This window comes from Coptis chinensis, chromosome 3 (assembly GCF_015680905.1).
Source record: "Coptis chinensis isolate HL-2020 chromosome 3, ASM1568090v1, whole genome shotgun sequence".
Classification (NCBI taxonomy): domain Eukaryota; kingdom Viridiplantae; phylum Streptophyta; class Magnoliopsida; order Ranunculales; family Ranunculaceae; genus Coptis; species Coptis chinensis.
Genome location: NC_141458.1, coordinates 100,863,552 through 100,882,463, shown reverse-complemented (window position 1 = coordinate 100,882,463; position 18,912 = coordinate 100,863,552). Strand labels below are relative to the sequence as shown.

The 18,912-nt window shown below is 46.0% G+C and overlaps 1 protein-coding gene across 1 annotated transcript; it reads right to left on the bottom strand.

The window, feature by feature from the left end:
• Positions 1-307: 307 nt before the first annotated feature.
• Positions 308-2,329, bottom strand: LOC147512174 (NDR1/HIN1-like protein 13). Its single transcript, XM_086595155.1, has one exon. The coding sequence runs from the start codon at positions 1,316-1,318 to the stop codon at positions 500-502; it is 819 nt and encodes a 272-aa protein (XP_086451281.1). The 5' UTR covers positions 1,319-2,329; the 3' UTR covers positions 308-499.
• Between the last annotated feature and the right edge of the window lie 16,583 nt (positions 2,330-18,912).

Below are 18,912 nucleotides of genomic sequence, written 5' to 3'. Positions count from 1 at the left end.
TGTTTGTTCTTACGCTTTTGGCGTAAATAGCACTGGTGCAAACTCTTTTAAGTGATGTTGCAGCATTTATTATACAAGCTATCTCTTTCACTCCATGTCCATGCACGGTTGTGACCTTCCTGTCATTCTCTTGGAGTCACACTAACTATAGGGTCCTACAACATGTTCGCCACACTTCTTTTTCTCATAAATACTCCTACAAGTCAAATTTACTCTAGAAACACGTCTCTCTTCCCATAGTCCCATAAAGGCCACAACAACCTCAATCACTAAAAATAATATTAACAAAAGACCTTAACAAATAAAATGCACAGAAATATATAACTTTCCTCATTTTCTACCCATTATTACATTTCCATGATAATAAATTGACAAAAAATAGAGTATATGACAAAATATTTTCTAGATCAAACAATGCATCAAACCAACAAGCCCACCATTTACAACAAACCAAACCAAAAAAAAAAAAAAAAAAAAGACAATTAAAATAAAGTAAAAATCAAAAAGTCCATCTCCAGATCTTGAACTGAAGCTTGACCTTACATTTAGAATCACCACCAGCAGTAGATTTCATAACAGAAGGAGAAGATTTCCCTTTGGGAACACTAACTTCAATACCCTGACAAACAACTTTAATCCTCACTTTCTCAGTCTTAAAACTTCCAAACTTCACTTTCACTTTAGTTTCCAACTTAATTACCAAAGGCAACGCATTCTTCTTCTTCAGATCTGTATTCAAACTCTTCACTGCATCAGAATCAAGATCTTTACCTGTACTACTTACCAAGGCTTTCAAACTTGTCGTGTTCTTTGTTCCATGAACAAACCCAACAAAAGAACCATCCCCAACATCCACACCATTAGAAAACATGGACACAGTAATAGGATTGTATATAAAAAGCAACTTCTTATTCGGGTTTCGAGTTGTAACACTTAGATCAAGCTTAGAATTAAGAGTTGGGGATGTGGAGCCTTTGGGTGTAGTGATATTGAACTGTGTAATTCTGAGTGTTTGGATAGAAAATGAAGGTCGTTGTGGATGGTAAAGAACCCAAAAAACTGCACCAGCAATGGCAAGAAGAAGAACAAGAGCTATAATAAGAAGAATTAACCATAAGAAAACACAACAGCAACAGCCTCGACGACTTCGGCGTGGTTTTGGCTGTGGGCGGTATTGTGGACGCGACGCGCCGTATAGTTGAGCTTTAGTAGCTGGGAAAGATGGGTTTGTTGTTGCCGTGTTGTTAGTTGTGCCATTTAAGGTTTGGGGTGGTGGGTTGATGTTGGGTTTTGCTGAGGGGTAGACTCTTTCTGTCATGTTTTTGGTTAGCTTTTTTTTGAAGTTGGGCAAGAAATCAAGAGTTGAAGGTGGTGAAGTGAAGAGGGGAGATATAATAAAGGCGACAGAGAGATGGGAACACTACAACTAGAAGTTTTGAGAGGAACTAATGAAGTAGTCACTTCACCTAAATGAGAGGGAATCTTTGGGCTATTTTCTCTCTTTATTACTTGTTAATTAAAGAGGTTTTTTTTAGTGACGTTGAAAGTTGAAAGTTGAAGCAACTTGGGAAGGTGTTTTATTTAAGTTAAGAGGAATTATGATTAGGAGTTTGATTAGATTAGAGAGAAGGTTTTGTATTACAATTTACACGTGGCGCATGTGAGGTTTGCAAATGTAATGGGGTCTCCATGTTATTATTATTTGAGATCACAGGAAATTGATGTTCTGAAGGCGTTGGTGAGTTGGTGACCCGGTGTAATGGCGTTGTGTTTGTTGTGTGATACTGCCTGGTGGTACCTTTTTTCTGATGGCATAATTGCGTAAAGTTTAATAAAACCCTTTTTTACATTTCGCAAGTGGAAAATGCTACAATATGTGATTTGGTGGACGTTGGCCACTTGGGTTTGGTGGTGAATCTTTTGAGGGATGATTTGGATGCCATGTCCCCATTTCCCAAGAGTTGTACCAGTGCAACCATTGGCTAAACCATGATAAGTTTTCAAACCCACCTAAAAAAACATGGTTTGTGCGTAAATTAATCACACTTCATGACTTATTGTAACGGGCAAATTGCCATCTGTACAATTTCATTACAACTTTGCTTGTTATTTTTCCTCTTTTGATGCGTGATGTATATGTATGTAAAAGTGGATATAATGCGTCTCCTTCAATTGTCCCATAACCATGAGAATGATCCTAGCCGTTACTTTCTTTTCTCAAAAGAAATTTGTTTGGATTTTATTTTTCTAATAAAAGCATAAGAAACATAGCAGTTTTAGAGTACGCCCGCTGCACCTGAATCTGGGCTCTTGTACAGTACTTTTTTATTATTACCCACGTATTTTTTCCTGTAATAAATGGCCTCGATTGACTACATCACTCTCTCTCCTGTGCACAGTAGATTTTCTCTAAAAAAATATTTAAAACGAATTTGTTTAATAAACAATCACCCATATCTGCTCAATTCTTCTTGTAGGATACATCTCGCGCACCGAAGTAGTGCTCTTTGTTTAATAAACAATCACCCATATCTGCTCCTTGTTGCTTACTTTCTTTTTCCTGTAAGTTCCTCTAGTGTTTTAGGATATAGTAGCACATATAAAATGTTCTCCCACAAAGCGGTGGCTAACCACTACTCATTCCAAACCATCAATTATATTGTTGTTAACCTCATTTCTAAGCAAACTAGGTTGGTGAAACGGACCAAATAAGTAAGGATGGCGGTATTTACACCCCAACTAATGAGATTGGCACCATTTTTAGTGAATTTTCTATTATTGGCACCCCTATATTAATCATACAAGTGTTTTTACACCCCTCCATTAATTATATCAGATGTTGTACACCTCTTTTTCTTTCTGTTTTGTCGCACCCTTGTCTGTACTCTTTTTTCTTATTTGATTATATTAATCTTAATCTTGACATTCATCAAGATTATGTTGGTGTTCAATGTACTTGCAGGTACAATATGGAAATAGAAAAGGGAAGCTTACTTCTAATAGTTGTGTCTTCACACGCTGGATAGTGCTCGAGAAACCATGGCCTAAACTCACTTTCACAAAAGCTCCGACCGCCTAAGATCCTATCCTGATTGTAGGGGAGTGATATTCTCTATCCAGCACGCGCCTAACATGGTGGAAATGACACATCGACTTATGGATCCAGGTCGCATCCATGAGCTAGTAGAACGCTACAAACAGATCGCAGTATCACACGAACTACGCTAGGAAGTGACACAGATACCCTTTCCAGAAGTAATCATGACTAAAGGTGTACTTGCACATATCTTTGCCGTCAGCCACTGGTCACGGCCGAAAGCTACTTATACAGACTGACACTCCACATCATTACAGCAGACCTATGAGGACAGTTCTCACATGTTACCCTGATCTCCACCCCTCGTTTGGGACACCCTTTACATGTGGTGGGCAAGGATACACTCTCGATATCTATAAATACCTCCCCTATGAACTACGTCAGACCTGATTCTACTCTTTCCCACAAAACCAAGAGTAAGATACGTAGGCAGTTCGCTCTCAAGTCGAACTCGGTCTATCCAACAACATATTCCAATCCCCCCATTGACTGTTTGTAAGGGAAAACCAAACAACACCTTTATATTGGCACCGTCTGTGGTCTCGATTACTTGAGAAACCAAACCATTTCCAAACAAATCCGTAGCCAAAACTCTCAAGCCCACGAAGCATGGCAAGCCTCGAAGCTCAACTCCACATTTTAGCAGGACAACTAGGGACAGTGAACGAGCAAATAGCTGAGCTCAGGCAAGAAAACGTCACACTACGTGCACAAGTGGATACACAGAACCCACTAGGTGTCACCACAGAGGACGACGTCATCAACGTCAGTCAACAGATCAACGAGCTGAGCCAAAGGCTCGACAAAAACGTGGTAAAGAAAGACTCCACCCAGATAGTGCAAAAGATGCTGAAAACCTACCGCGCATCTCCATTTGCTGCTGAGTTACTCTACAAAGTCTCTCCTCCAGACTTTGTCCAACCACGGTTCCCAATGTACGACGGTCGCACATCCCCAGGCTAGCATATAGCCCGGTATGTTCAAAGTCTATCACTCTACAGTGCACCAGAGTTCGACCACCTTCATTGCAGACTGTTTCCGGCTAGTCTAAAAGATAGCCCACTCGACTAGTTCTTCTCCCTCGAGGCAGACTCGATAAAAAGCTTCGAACAGCTCACCAACCTGTTCGCAGGCCAATACGTCCATAATAGATGTAAAAAGGGCGATCTCAATTCACTCTTTCAGCTTGCTCTCGGTAAGGAGGAAACTTTCCGCTCCTTCCTAAGTCGGTTCAAAACAGAACTTTTAGACATGGAAAGTGGCCTCAAAGAGTCATTTGCTGCAGTGGCTTTCACAAACGCTTTCGCGCACCAATAACACTTTGCACTCACCGGATCGCTCCGAAAGAACGACCCGAAATGTTGGCGGTATGCGCTTCGAGTTGATAGGTACATCAAGTTACAAGAAGGTTTGAAAACTCAAAACCAAGAAGAAGAAGAAACAGAAGAAGGAGAGGTTTACGAGGTAGCATCTTCCTCTAAAAATGACCCCGACAACAAGGGCAGCCCTCCAAACCCAAACCAAGTAATGACCGAGAATTCGCTGTACTCACCAGATCTCCTAGTTACATACTAGAGAAGATCAAACGAGTTGCCTACTACCGACCTGAGATAAAGGCGACCCGGCCGATCGCCCGACCGACCCTCTACCGAGCTTTCCACCGAGCTAAGTGCCATGAGACCGATGTGTGCTGGGGGCTCAAGCATTATTTGCAGGATCTCGTAGAAGCCGGACACATCAAGCAATACACCAACATACCCGACGGCGACCTGCGCCACAAGCTCATGGCCCGCAGAATACGAAGCAGATCTCCACCCCGACGTAGCGATCAGAGGGCCCAAGGTCGTTCTCACAGCAGAGGACGTTCCAGAGACCGCTCCCGTCAAGATCGCCGCCAGCCATCAACAGGTCGCAAGTATGACAGAACCATCCACATGATCACACTTCAGGATAATTCCGTTTCAACTTCGCGAGAAAAGAGAAGGCGCGTTGGCGCCCTTCATGAAGTTTACAACTTTTCTTCACAGGCCGCACCCGTGCCACGCAGTTCAGGACGCAGGTCAGGAGACATCACCTTCTCAGAGGCCGACTCAACAAGGTTTGCTTCCCGCACAACGACGCACTCGTGGTCCACGTCAAAATCAGCGACTGGACCGTCAAGCGAGTTTTGATAGATCCTGGCAGCTCCTGCGATATTTTGTTCTACCATACGATCCAAGAGATGAACCTGCCAAAGTCGTTCTTCATAGACCCAATCGCACCCCTCTTCGGATTCAATGGCTCCAGGGCCGACCCAATAGGAGACATCATACTCCCAGTCTCAGTGGGCTCCCGAGAAGACAAGGTCAGCTTCAACACGCATTTCAGCGTCCTCGATAGCAAGTCGTCTTACAACGCCATTTTAGGACGACGATGGATCCATCATATGCAGGCAGTGCCGTCCACTTTGCATCAAGTGATCCGTTTTCCTGGCCCGAGGGGAATAATGGAGCTTCGGAGCAACCAGCTCGAGGCCTATCATTGTAACCAGATCATCGCAGCGAACAAGATCACCGAATCTCCCATCACCGTCAGAAACGAGCCAACCAGCTATACAATGGCCAAAGACTTAGTGGCGAGGTCGAGCCAACAAGACCAAAAAAATAAGCGCTGGGGGCTCCAACAAGAACTTCCTCTCACCGGCCGGATCCCGACCTCCACCAAGGCGTGATTATCCCAAATAAGTTGCAAATCCTTGAGGTCTCCCGGTAGATAGCGTCACGCGGCAAGCGAGCCTAGAGATCGCCCCCACCAGCTCTCATACAACCAGGTAGCGGTGCGCAAGAAACCATCCGGTTTACATTTGTCACGGCGGCAGCGAAGTCACCTCCTCGACCACTTTATCGAACCACGAAAGACGCTCCAGCTCCTACGGCTACTGACCGGTCCATCGGACCAAAGACGACATCTGCAAAGTGCAATCCTCCGAGAGAGCACTCAAACCGCCTGAACCCGACACCGGTGAAGAAAGGCGACAAAGTGAATCACGGGAAACGAAAGACGACCCTAAACTTCGTCTATGTCGGGCTAACCTCGACCCCACACTTAAAGCTCATCTTGTAAATTTTCTATCCATGAATAAAGATGTGTTAAACGCGGCGGTATATCGACGTGCACGGTATAGATCCTAGTGTTGCATGTCATTGGTTAAACGTCAACCACGGTGCCAAACCGGTTCGACAACGACCTAGAAGATTGTCATTACATTTTCAAAAAGCGATCCACGATGAGGTCGATAAACTTAAACAGGTCGGTTTCATCCGGAAGGTCGATTACCCAGATTGGGTAGCAAACATAGTGGCCGTTCCAAAAAAGAATGGTACAGTCCGCCTGTGCGTCGACTTCACCAACGTCAACCAAGAAACACCTAAGGACAGCTTCCCACTACCTAGAATTGACCGACTTGTCGACCAGACTTGTGGACAGGAGCTGTTATCATTCATGGATGCATATAGTGGGTACAACTAAATACCACTCGCTGAAGAAGATCAGGAGAAGACCTCATTCATCACTGAGCAAGGAATTTATTGTTACAACGTTCTCCCGTTCGGACTGAAGAATGAAGGGGCGACATATCAACGACTGGTAACTGACATGTTCTAGGACATGTTAGGAGATACCATGGAGGTCTACATCGACGACATGGTTGTCAAAAGCAAAAAAGCAGGCGACCACCTTACTTACCTTGAGCAAGCGTTCTCCAGATTACGACGAACCGGAATGAAGCTGAACCCAGAGAAGTGCCTTTTTGGAGCATCCTCCGAAAAATTTCTAGGATATCAAGTCTCGCAGCGAGGTATCGAAGCGAATCCAGACCAAATTCGGGCGTTCTTAGACATGCCCGACCCACAAACAAAGAAACAGATATAAAAGTTGTCAGGCATGGTCGCTGCACTCAACCGATTCATATCGAGAGCGTCAGATAAGTGCCGACCGTTCCTCTGAGATCTTGAAAAAAAGCGGCGGTTCGTGGAACAATCAATGCCACCAAGCATTCTCCACTCTCAAGGAATACCTCCGCAACACCTCCCGCCTTAGCTAAACCAATGATCGGAGAAACTCGGGGGGCTCTATCCGGCGTGATCGGACTTAAGCCATCAGTTTGGTTCTCTTCAAAGAGGAACACAATTCAGAAAAGTCGATCTACTTCACAAGTAAGGCGCTTCACTCCAAATGAGAAGAATTATTCCCACGTGGAGAGAGCAGTGCTTGCTTTATTATACTCGGCAAGAAAATTCAGACCTTACTTCCAAGCCCATCCAATCAAAGTACTTAGCGATCTCCCATTGAAGCTGATCCTTCACAAGGAAAATAAGACTACTAGGATGGCAATATGGGCCGAAGAATTGGGCGAGCACCACATGGACTTCGTCCCCCGCACGTCGCAGAAGGGTCAGGTCGTCGCAGACTTCCTAGCAGATTTTCCAGTCGACGACCCTAATTGGGAGGCAGAAGCAGAGATCACACCCACAAAAGCAAACATAAAAATATTCTGGTCCCTCTACGTAGATGGTTCCAGCAACCCAGGAGGCAGTGGTATCGGAATCGTTTTAGTATCTCCCGAGGGAGCTATGATAGAGAAAGCAGTTCGCATAGACTTCGCAACTTCCAATAACTAAGCGGAGTACGAGGCACTAATAATGGGGCTGCGTGCGGCAATCCAGCTCGGTGTAAAGGAGCTCCAAATCTTTAGTGACTCGCAACTTGTTATTCACCAGATCGCAAAAGAGTACACTACCAACGAAGGTAACCTTTCCAAGTAGCTTCAAGTTGTTAATGATTTACTTCCTTCTTTCAGCAGAGCTACGGTACACCATTTTTTGCGTGACGAGAACCGTCACGCAGATAGCTTAGCGTACCTAGCCACTCAGACACCGAACTGTGCCCCTAGACAACTGACCATTGAAGTGGTCAACCGACCGGCTTACCAAGCGGACCATGTCTTAGAAATCAGCGACCTGTGCCCACTCTCTGGAGATTAGATGAGCCAGATGTGGATGCAGCCTATTAAACAAGATACATTGATGGTACGCCCCGATGATGAGCGTACCAAAGCCAGGAAGATGCCGCACCAGGCACGTAGCTATTGTTTGGTAAATGACAGATTATTTCGCAAATCCGCTGGGGGACCTCATCATCCGAGATGCATCGATCGAACAAGGCCGCCGATTAATTTTATTTGAAATTCATGAAGGAGAGTGTGGAAATCATGCTGGAGGTCGCTTGTTGGCCCATAAAGTGATCTCCTAAGGATACTTCTGGCCCCGTATGCAGATTGATGCCAAAACGTATGTCCTCAAGTGTGTCAAATGTCAAACATTTGGTCACAATATCATACAGTCAGCCCGCGAGCTGATCAACATCACAAGCCCTTGGCCGTTCCACATGTGAGGTATGGACATTATGGGACCATTCATCCCTCAGAAAAGTACCGGCTTCCGCTTTGTCTTAGCTACCACAGATTACTTCATTAAGTGGGTCGAAGCAGTTCCGTTGGCACACGTCAAAGACTCACATGTCAGGAATTTCATTTGGACTCATATCATCACCAGATTCGGCTTACCACACACACTAGTGATGGACAACGGTTCCCAGTTCAAGGGCAAAATAGTCAGAGAGTTCCTGGCCAAGTGGAAAATCGTTCATGCATTCTCCACTCCCTAGTACGCTCAAAGCAATGGACAGGCAGAGGCCAGCAACAAAGCCATTCTAGAAAATTTGAAGAAAAAGATTGAAAAGAACAAAGACAATGGCCAAATCAGCTCGAGAGCATACTATGGGCTCACCGCACCACAGCTCGCTCCAGCACCGATGAATCACCATTTTCTTTATGTTATGGCATAGAAGCCGTCATCCCCACCGAGCTGACAATCACGATAACCCGATCTGAGCTTGTCGAGTCAGGTCATAATGACTCGGTATTAGCTCGAGAGGTCGATCTCCTCGAAGAACGGCGCGGTCTAGCAGCTATCAGAGTAGCATCCTACCAACAAATCCTAAAGCGGTCCTACAACAAACGAGTACATCCTCGATCTTTTCAACCTGGGGATATAGTCTTAAAAAAAAACTCAAGATGACTCTAAGCTAGTGCCAACGTGGGAAGGCCCTTACATAGTGGAACGCGTAGTTGGCAATGGAGCGTATTGGATTAAAACCCAAGAGGGGAAGTTATTGCCACGACCTTGGAACACGTACTTGTTAAAAAAGTTTTACCAGTAGTTGCATTATGTTTTGTAATTCATGTTTCCATTTGCTACAAGTTCAAGTGTCAGATACTCAAGATTGTTATCATAGATTGCGGTATTTACTCGCATCTCCAAGCCACGCCACTCGCACCGCAAGCACCATATGCACTGCCTACAGGCTCACAGCCTCTCCGAATCTCGCTAGTTGAGGACCTATACTCCTAGGATCAACTTCAACGAGAACGCTCTCGTGAGCAAAGACGCCGGAGAGGCTACACACGCCTCTTCGAGTCTCGCTTACGACCTATACTTATAGCTCACAAACTTCTCGTGATTTCCGAACAGTCCACAGCCTCTCCGAAGTCTCGCTAGTTGAGGACCTATAATCATAGGATCAACTCGGCGAGAACGCCTCGAGGCGACACCCTCGGGGCTACACACGCCTCTCCGAAAGCGTAACGCCTCTCGGGGGAGCTTACAGGCTCACAGCCTCTCCGAGTCTCGCTAGTTGAGGACCTATACTCATAGGATCAACTCAGCGAGAACGCCTCAGAGGCAAAGACGGGGGCTACACACGCTCTCAGGAGCTTACAAGCTCACAACCTCTCCGAGTCTCGCTAGTTGAGGACCTATACAACTAGGATCAACTTCGGCGAGAAACGCCTCGAGAGGCGGCATGCCCTCGGGGCGCACGCTAGTTGAGGACCTATACTCATAGGATCAACTCAGCGAGAACGCTCTCAGGAGCAGCACGCCCTCAGGGGCTACACACGCTCTCAGGAGCTTACAAGCTCACAGCCTCTCCGAGTCTCGCTAGTTGAGGACCTATACAACTAGGATCAACTCAGCGAGAACGCTCTCAGGAGCAGCATGCCCTCAGGGGCTACACGCTAGTTGAGGACCTATACTCATAGGATCAACTCTCGAAACGCTCGGGAGCAAAGACGCCTCGGGGCTACACACGCCTCGGGGGCTTACAAGCTCACACCCTCTCCGAAGTCTCGCTAGTTGAGGACCTATACAACTAGGATCAACTCAGCGAGAACGCTCTCAGGAGCAGCATGCCCTCAGGGGCTACACGCTAGTTGAGGACCTATATTCATAGGATCAACTCAGCGAGAACGCTCTCAGGAGCAGCACGCCCTCAGGGGCTACACACGCTCTCAGGAGCTTACAAGCTCACATCCTCTCCGAGTCTCGCTAGTTGAGGACCTATACAACTAGGATCAACTCAAATGAGAATGCTCGTGAGCGGACGCCTTCGGGCTACACGCTCTCGGCGAACGCTCTCGGGGAGCTTACAGGCTCATAGCCTCTCCGAGCCTCGCTAGTTGAGGACCTCTACTCCTAGGATCAACTACGTCAGAACGCTCTCAGCGAGCAACACGCCCTCAGGAACTCGCAGGGTCACGAGCTCCCTAAGTCTAAACTAATCGGACACTTACATCTCCTAGATCGCTCTCCCGAGCAATACTACACAAGCATAACGCCTTACGAGAGCACATCTCTGAAACAAGCCCAATGAACAGAGTAATAGAGTAATAGCTACAAGCAGTCAAGCAAAAGATAAACATTAAGCATACATTTACCATGAAGCTATACAACCAGTTTCAGGTAATCAGTTCAAACCCACCGATCTGCTGGGTTTACCCAGGAAATCCAGATCGGAGCGGTGAACAAAGAAAGAAAAGTTAACGAACTACCACTTTCGTGGATACCAGTTCTCTGTATCAAACAAAGGCGAATTGCTCAGGCAAACCTGAAAACACAGCTCTAATGTTTAACCCTCATAGGGGCAAAGAACAGACATAGTCACTACAACACGAACCAAGTTTCTTACCAAGAAGAGAAATCACCATCACGGAGCCGCAACCACATGTTTGTCCTGAGGAGCAGTGCTGGTCGAAGGAACGTGCCTCGCAGCCCGCAGAACAACGCGCATACCCATCCCTTGAGCCCCGTCTGCCTTTGTCAGATGACAATACTTCTCGGCCAGCTTGGCGTACTCGCTACAGGCCGTGGTATACGCGCTTTGAGCTTTGCGAGCAACCCGCTGACATCGCTTAGCGTACTCAGTGACTTCCGCTACCTCCATTTGCAGCTCAACCATTGCAGCGACCAGTCTAGCGTTCTCGTCAGCAGCAGCACGGTGTTTCGCCGTCATCGCGTCCAGCTTCCTCTTGTCAGCCCCCCAAGCAACTCGCAAGCATCCCCTTTCGACCGGGAGTTGACATCGATGTCGACCGCGTTACCGCGGCGTTCTTGAGCTTATCATACCCAGCCAGAAACTACAAGGACAAAGTCATAATCATAATCACTTAAGAAACAAAGCGGCAAAGCTGACAGAGAAACACTTACCAAATAACTTGCCATATCCATGGTCCCCAGCAGCGTCTCCATATCTTCATCCTCGACTTCAGCTCTGTCCCCATCTAACACGATCCCCTTCAGCAGACTAGTCGTTATGGGCGCTGAGTGGAAGCTGCAATCAGAGCGTTTTACAGCACGTTTCTTCCCCGTTCTCCCCACGTAGTAGAATTCACTCCCCACACCCCCGACACGAGGGAGCAAACTCTCACTAGCGACGTGACGACCTTGCCCTAGGTCGTCGCTTCCATCAGCAGCCCAATAGGAACCTTCCGCTCGCTGCGGCGACCTGAACACAATGCCGCCCGTCGAGCGACCTGATCCCTTGGATCGCTTGCTCTTCTTGCCCCCAGACGCCACAACTTTCCTTTTACCACGGTCCCCATGCACATAAGGACGGAACTCCATCTCCTCCATGAGCAGAGGGGAACTCTCTCTTGCACTCCCTTCTCCTCTGACGTATGGGAAGCACTGAGCCATAGCGGAAGCTAAGCACAGAAAACAATAGAAAGCTGGTTAGAACAGCCAGTAACCTTTACATTCATGATCTAAACGAAGAAAAGATAAACGTACCTGAGTAAACGGGAAAGCAGAGCAAAACAGAAGAAAGAGGAAAGAGGAGCAGCCGCAGCAGGAAGAACAAGAAGAGCAAATGTCGTTGCTCTCCCAAGACCGGTCGTATTTATACCCACGAAATGTCTCTTCCCAAGGCACACCATTATGGCATCGAGACACCAAACGCCAGCCAACCTGGCAGCCATCATTTCATATCTCCCGACCGCCCACATCTCGACACGTGCCACGCACGCACTATAGTTCAGGACGCTCCAGAGTACGAACTCCTAAGGCCTCTCATAGAGACGGCGACTTCGCACACCGTTTAGATCGCAACAGCATGCACATGCTTACAAATACAAACATTCTTATCATACACAAGACTAAGTGTAGAAAGCAAAAGAAACAAGGTTCACATTCATAAAAAGAGCGACCTAACGACATAAAGGGCGCCTGATTCCATTAACTAACCGTCTTCTTTGAGAGAGCACTCGGAAATCCAAAGCGATTAGTTACCAAGTATCATGATCAATAGCAAAGCAGAAAAATGAGTCGCCTGAGCCAACCTAGGAAACCAAATTTATGTTTTACGGCCGAGACCCAAAGACCACCACACAATAACAAAAAAGTTCTAAACAATTTCGTCGGATCTTCTCCAAAGAGACATTCAAGGCGGAGACGGAGCATGGATCACCGAGGGCGCCCACGGTACGCCTCGGCGGCAACCACGCTGAGCTTCGCGGACCCACGGAAGCTTTCACTCATCACACCCGATGAGGGGGGCGACGATCGCAGAACAGAGCCGGCATCTTCGAGCGGTTAAGCCGAGTTCTCCGGTTCGGCGTTCCCGCTCCTCCTGCAGGTCGTCCATCTTCTTTTCTAGCTCCTCCACCTCAGCACGGATGGTGAGATAGGCCTCTTTCGCTTGCAGGGTGGAAGTCTTACATCGTTCAGCATAGGTGTTTGCCGCGACGAGCTGGCCCCTCAACGCCTCCACCTCATGCTTCAACCCGATCGACTCATTCACTGCAGAGGTCCTCTCCAGAGTCGGGCGGTGGTGGGAGCCTCACCATCCATTCGGCCTTCACGGCTGTTGCACGCGGCCAGATTCGACCGGTTCGTCCCTTAGCGACTCAACCTCTGCCTTCTCCAGGTCAGCGATCTACGCGGCCGTCTTCAGCTTCTGGTACCTAGCGATCAACTGCGACAGCTCGCACAACATATCACATTTTTATCAAACAACAGCATGTAACGCGATAACACAGTCAAGTAGAGTGCAAAGGTTACTTACCAGGCACATCACCTTATCCATCCCCCTCAGGATCGACTCCAGCTCCTTAGCATCCAAGTCCTTCCTATCACCGTCGTGGTCATCCCTCCGGCAAACAGCAAGCGGCTATGGGTGCGGACTTGTAGCTGCAACCGACCTCTTCACATAGCGCTTCTTCCCGATCACCTTCGCCGATGTACATCGGGTTACCCTCCGGCTTCGTCTTTTCGATCTTGGAGTGCCCCTTACCAGTCTCTCTTGCACCAACCTTTCCCTTCATCTTGCCAAAGGGATCTCCAACAACCCTAGGTCGAGCGACCTCCGGGACAACCTCCGGGGCGTCCTCACCTAGACGCCGGTCGTCGGCATCGGCCTGCGCCCTCGAAGTTCGCGAGCAGCCGCTTCCCCGATTCGACTTCACCACCCGTCGCGGTCTCACCGGCCACCCTCACAACCTTCGCAGGTCGAGACTCAACGCCAAAGAGAACGTCATCCACATCGAAAGGAGCGTCCTCTCGGCCCTTCCCCACTCCAGACCCAGAGGCCCCAAAGACTTCCAAAGAATTCGCTTCACCCCGATGACGGCCTCGATGCTGTCTTCCCTCGTCTCACCGTGATCACTCTTACGCTTCTCCATCCGCAGCTTTCTTCGACATCTTCCCGCCACCTTACCCCCCCTGCTCGGCTTTCGCGACTTGTCTTTTCTCCCTAATTGCGGGTCCTCTGCTCTTCAAAAGAAATGAGCAACTTCCGGTAGCTTTGCTTTTGTTTCTCAACTTCAGCGTCGGCCCTAGCGAACTTCTCGATCACCTGTCGGCTCGACTCCCTTTTCAGGTGGATATCTGCATAGGCAACAAGACAACAGTTTCAATATAAGTTCAACAAAACCAAGTTGACATCATCAGACAACGTACTGGTACCCACCAGTAAAGTCGCATATTTTATGGTCCACACTGAACCTGCTAGCACAGTAGCTTCCTACAAGGAGCAACGGTCGTTTGTCCCACGACTCGTTACTCTTACCATCCAGAACGCCCGACAGCGTAGCTCGAGTTTGCAAGCTAAAGTTCAGCGACCTAGATCGCTTTACGAGGTAGTGCTCGATAACATCAGTGACCTCGATTCGGTACTCACTGCTGGCATTCAATAGGTCAAAAACCTTGAATAATCGCCACGTGTTACCCACAAACTGAACAGGCGCCTTGCCACAGCCGTTCGGAACTTCGCGAAACCGGCTTGAGAATCAGATCGTCATGTGCACCCTCAGCTGTCCCTCACAGATGATCACCCCATGATTTGGTGGGGTGTACCTATCACTATAAACCAGAGCGTTCTAGTCAGGCTCATGGATCTCCAGATCGCTTAGGGTTATCCCATATTTCTTTCTCAGATATGGGAACGCCCTCAAAGCATGTCTATCCACGATACTGAAGCGGCGGCCAAGAAGGCGACCCTACCCTCCACAACACGAAGTGCTAGATTCAGCAGCTACAAACGCAGATCGAGCCACATCTTCCTCACTACTAGCCCCCTTAGCCACCTCATCTTTCTCATCATCTTCGTCATCCCAGCCAAGAGAAACTTCACGAACCTCATTAGATCGAGTGTCATTGGAGTCAGACATTTTTTCTTCTAGCCCTAACAAGTCTAGCTACTAGTAACTAACAGGGTATCCTAACAACTCTAGAACAGAGGCTTAGCACGAAACAAGAAGCAGAGGTTCAACAATGGCAGAGAACTAACCTGAAGGATGATGCGGTAATGAAGTTGTGTCTACCAGACGAAGCAGCCAAATGAAGTTTCAAAAGAGCAAGTGAAATTTTTGAGCAACCGCCCCTCCAGTTTCCAAGACATCATGATTACACCCCAGCCCTAGCTGCCCACGACTTCCAACCAACTGTCCTGTCTTTTCACATCCCAAAAAAATGGGGTGGCACGTTTTCTTCTCGAATCGCCGGATCATCACGCGTCTTTGAACACGCGTCAAACGTTTGCACCCACCAGCTCACATGGTTAACACGAGCCACTCCTCACAGATCGTTGGAAATTTCCACCTCTAGCATACTTCACGCTACGCTTCTCGATCTCTCTCTGTCGCTTTTTCACAACCCATCGGAGGGGGTCAGATAGGGAGTGATATTCTCTATCCAAAGACGCGCTAACATGGTGGAAATGACACATCGACCTATGGATCCAGGTCACATCCATGAGCTAGTAGAACGCTACAGACAGATCGCAGTATCACGCGAACTACGCTAGGAAGTGACACAGATACCCTTTCCAGAAGCAATCATGACTAAAGGTGTACTTGCACATATCTTTGCCGTCAGCCACTGGTCACGGCCGCAAGCTACTTATACAGACTGACACTCCACATCATTACAAAGGACTATGAGGGCCGGTTTCTCACATGTTACCCTAATCTCCACCCTCGTTTGGGACACCCTTTACACGTGGTGGGTAAGGATACACTCGATATCTATAAATACCTCCCCTATGAACTTCGCCCGGACGATTCTACTCTCCCCCACAAAACCAAGAGTAAGATACGTAGGCAGTTCGCTCTCAAGTCGAACTCGGTCCATCCAACAACATATTCCAGTCCCCCATTGACTGTTTGTAAGGGAAAACCAAACAACACCTTTACACTGACTTTCACTGTTGAAAGCGAGCAAGCGGCTGAACGAATCATCAACTGAACTAGCTACTCGGTAACTAGGAGCATCTCTTCATAGCTCCAACCTAATATCGACACCACTTACTGAGCACTAGTTCTATTTCGGCCCAGCTACTAACTAACCAAAGCTAGGGACCTAGGTGGGAATAGTGAAAAAATGATAAGAGGAAGAAGTGGGGTAGAGGAATTGGTCGACTCATCACGCGCATGCCAGCCAGTTCCCGCAATTACTCCATTCTCACGGCAGCCTGCTCCCACAATATTCATATGCACACGCACATGCACACGCACACGACAATGTGTTTCCGTGGGATATGCGATATCATAGTACCATATTGCCACAGGTGTTTAGATTATGAAAGTGAGAAAAAAAAAAGATAAAGGGGTTAAGACTTTTGCGGCAAGACCATGCCGTCCTGTTTTTTTGTTTTCGCGGCCCACCTCACTACCATAAATGTTTTTCTCTCACCATATTTTATTACTGTGGAATGTGAAAATTCTTGACACCTCGTCTCCGTGCCTAATGGGGTGTAAACTAGGGGTGGGAATTTGGCCCTAACGACCCTAATCCGGCCCTGACCGACCCGACCCTAAGCCCTATAAAGCCCTTACAACTAAAGCCCTCACAGAGTTTAGGACAGGGCCGACCCGGCCCTATTGCCTTCTAAGGCAGGGTGAGGACTAAGGTTCTGAAACATAGGCCCGACCCTAACCAAGCCCTAGTTATAATTTCACTATAAAATACACAACTAAAACTATTCAACTCTTTGTTACATATTTTCAATTAAAATAACACTGTCCTTTGTAATTTATCACTTACCGTATGGGTACTTCTAATAACTTGTCTTATATCATAAAAACTTGTAAACCTAATTGTTTCTATCTCACAACTCATGTACACCTCACAACTCCCCGTCTAACCTAGTCGCCAAGAACAATAATGAGCAATGGGCACTAGCCTAATGAAAAATAGGTTGACGTCAGTAAAAACTCATTCCATACTCTTATTTGTCTTTGCGTTCTTCAATGTTTAAATGTAATTTTGGTGAGATTTGAGTACAAGAAATAACGGATTTATGTCAGTGAAAGCTCATTCCAAAATGTGTCTTGTGCATTTTAACTGTAATTTTGAAATATAAATATGAGTCTCTATGTACTTCAGTTTATTAGATTGTGGATATGCATTTTAAATTATTGGTAGATTGTGGATATGCATTTTAAATTGTTGGACTTATCAAAAATTATTACTAGATTGGTTGTTATTCAAATTTCAAAGTGGTGGGACTTTGAGTTTGCAAATCTTTGAAATTTTTTTAATATAAAATGAGTTTTAAAACCCATTTAATAAAAAGAAGAATATATATAGGCCAAAAATTCGGCCCCCTAAACTGTTAAAGAGGGCTTAGAATAGGGTCAGGGCTTGAAATTTAGACTTATGACCCGGCCCGACCCGGCCCTAATAACTAAAAGGCTTTAAATGGCTAGCCCGACCCGGCCCATTGCCCACCCCTAGTGTAAACCCATATTATTGAAGAAGAACACAAATAGAATAACTATTTTTGTTATGCCCTTTTATCAAAAGAGTCCCAATCCCATAAAATATGATGTAAATACCGCAAATCATAAGTAAAACCGTGTTTTTTTTATTGGCAACCATTAAACACGGGCGTTGAGTGAATTGCAAAATTCCCAATGTATTGTAAACTTCGAATCTTCATAAAATTTTCATAAAAGGTAAAAATTAATTCGTTTCCAACAAATGAAACTCATTAATTAAGAGAAATCAGAGGTATCTTTTTCTACTGATATACCTTTTTATGTTCTTTACTTCATTTGATCAGTGGTAAACTGCAATCAATATAACTAAGGGGTTTAACTAGTAGTACACCCCACCCCACACACACTAGACGCACACTTTGTTCAATTGTGATAAGCACAATTTGTTTAACTGATCCTATGGGAAGATGAATACAAAATCAGCCAGTACATCAAGTGGCCCAGCCAAAGATACTAGTTAGACTAAGCATGAGTATGAAAGGTTTGAGAATTAAAAAATTGACAAATCACGAATATGAAAGATAGGTCGACGATTATAATCACATTTAGCAATAATAAACAATTTTTATTTGTTAAACAAAGTCTTTCACTGCGCTGATACAATACTGGCCTCGTATTAAGCTGTTGTAGAATTGTCCATAGTTTCTCACAAGTATGCAAACCATGCTGCGCATTGGTTTTTTTTTTTTTTTTTTTTCTAAAGTCTTAAAATCTTAAAACCCGTCTCTCGAATTTGATAGTTAACATGATTTTTTTGGATTCTAATTGTAATTATGTAGAAAAGGCTCATCTATTTTTTTTAATAGGAAATAATTATGTTATTTAAGTGACATTAGAAAGATTTTTCTAAATTATTAATAAAAGAGAGTTTGTTCCGAGGGAAATTGGGAACAATTATATAATTTAAGTGATATTAGGGAGGTTTTTCTAAATTATTAATAAATAGGGGTTTGTTCTAAATTTTTGTAAGGGAGGTGTTTCAAAATTGAGCAACTATAGAGATTACAAATTGCCTACTCGAGAGTGGAGAAGGGTTCCTAAATACCCGGCTATCATATAGTGTAGAGATAAGATTATTGTGTTACAGGCTGACACGACGTACAACACTACAACGAAATTTAAATACTACGACGTCCACAGTATTTAAGAGTATCGTATATGTGGG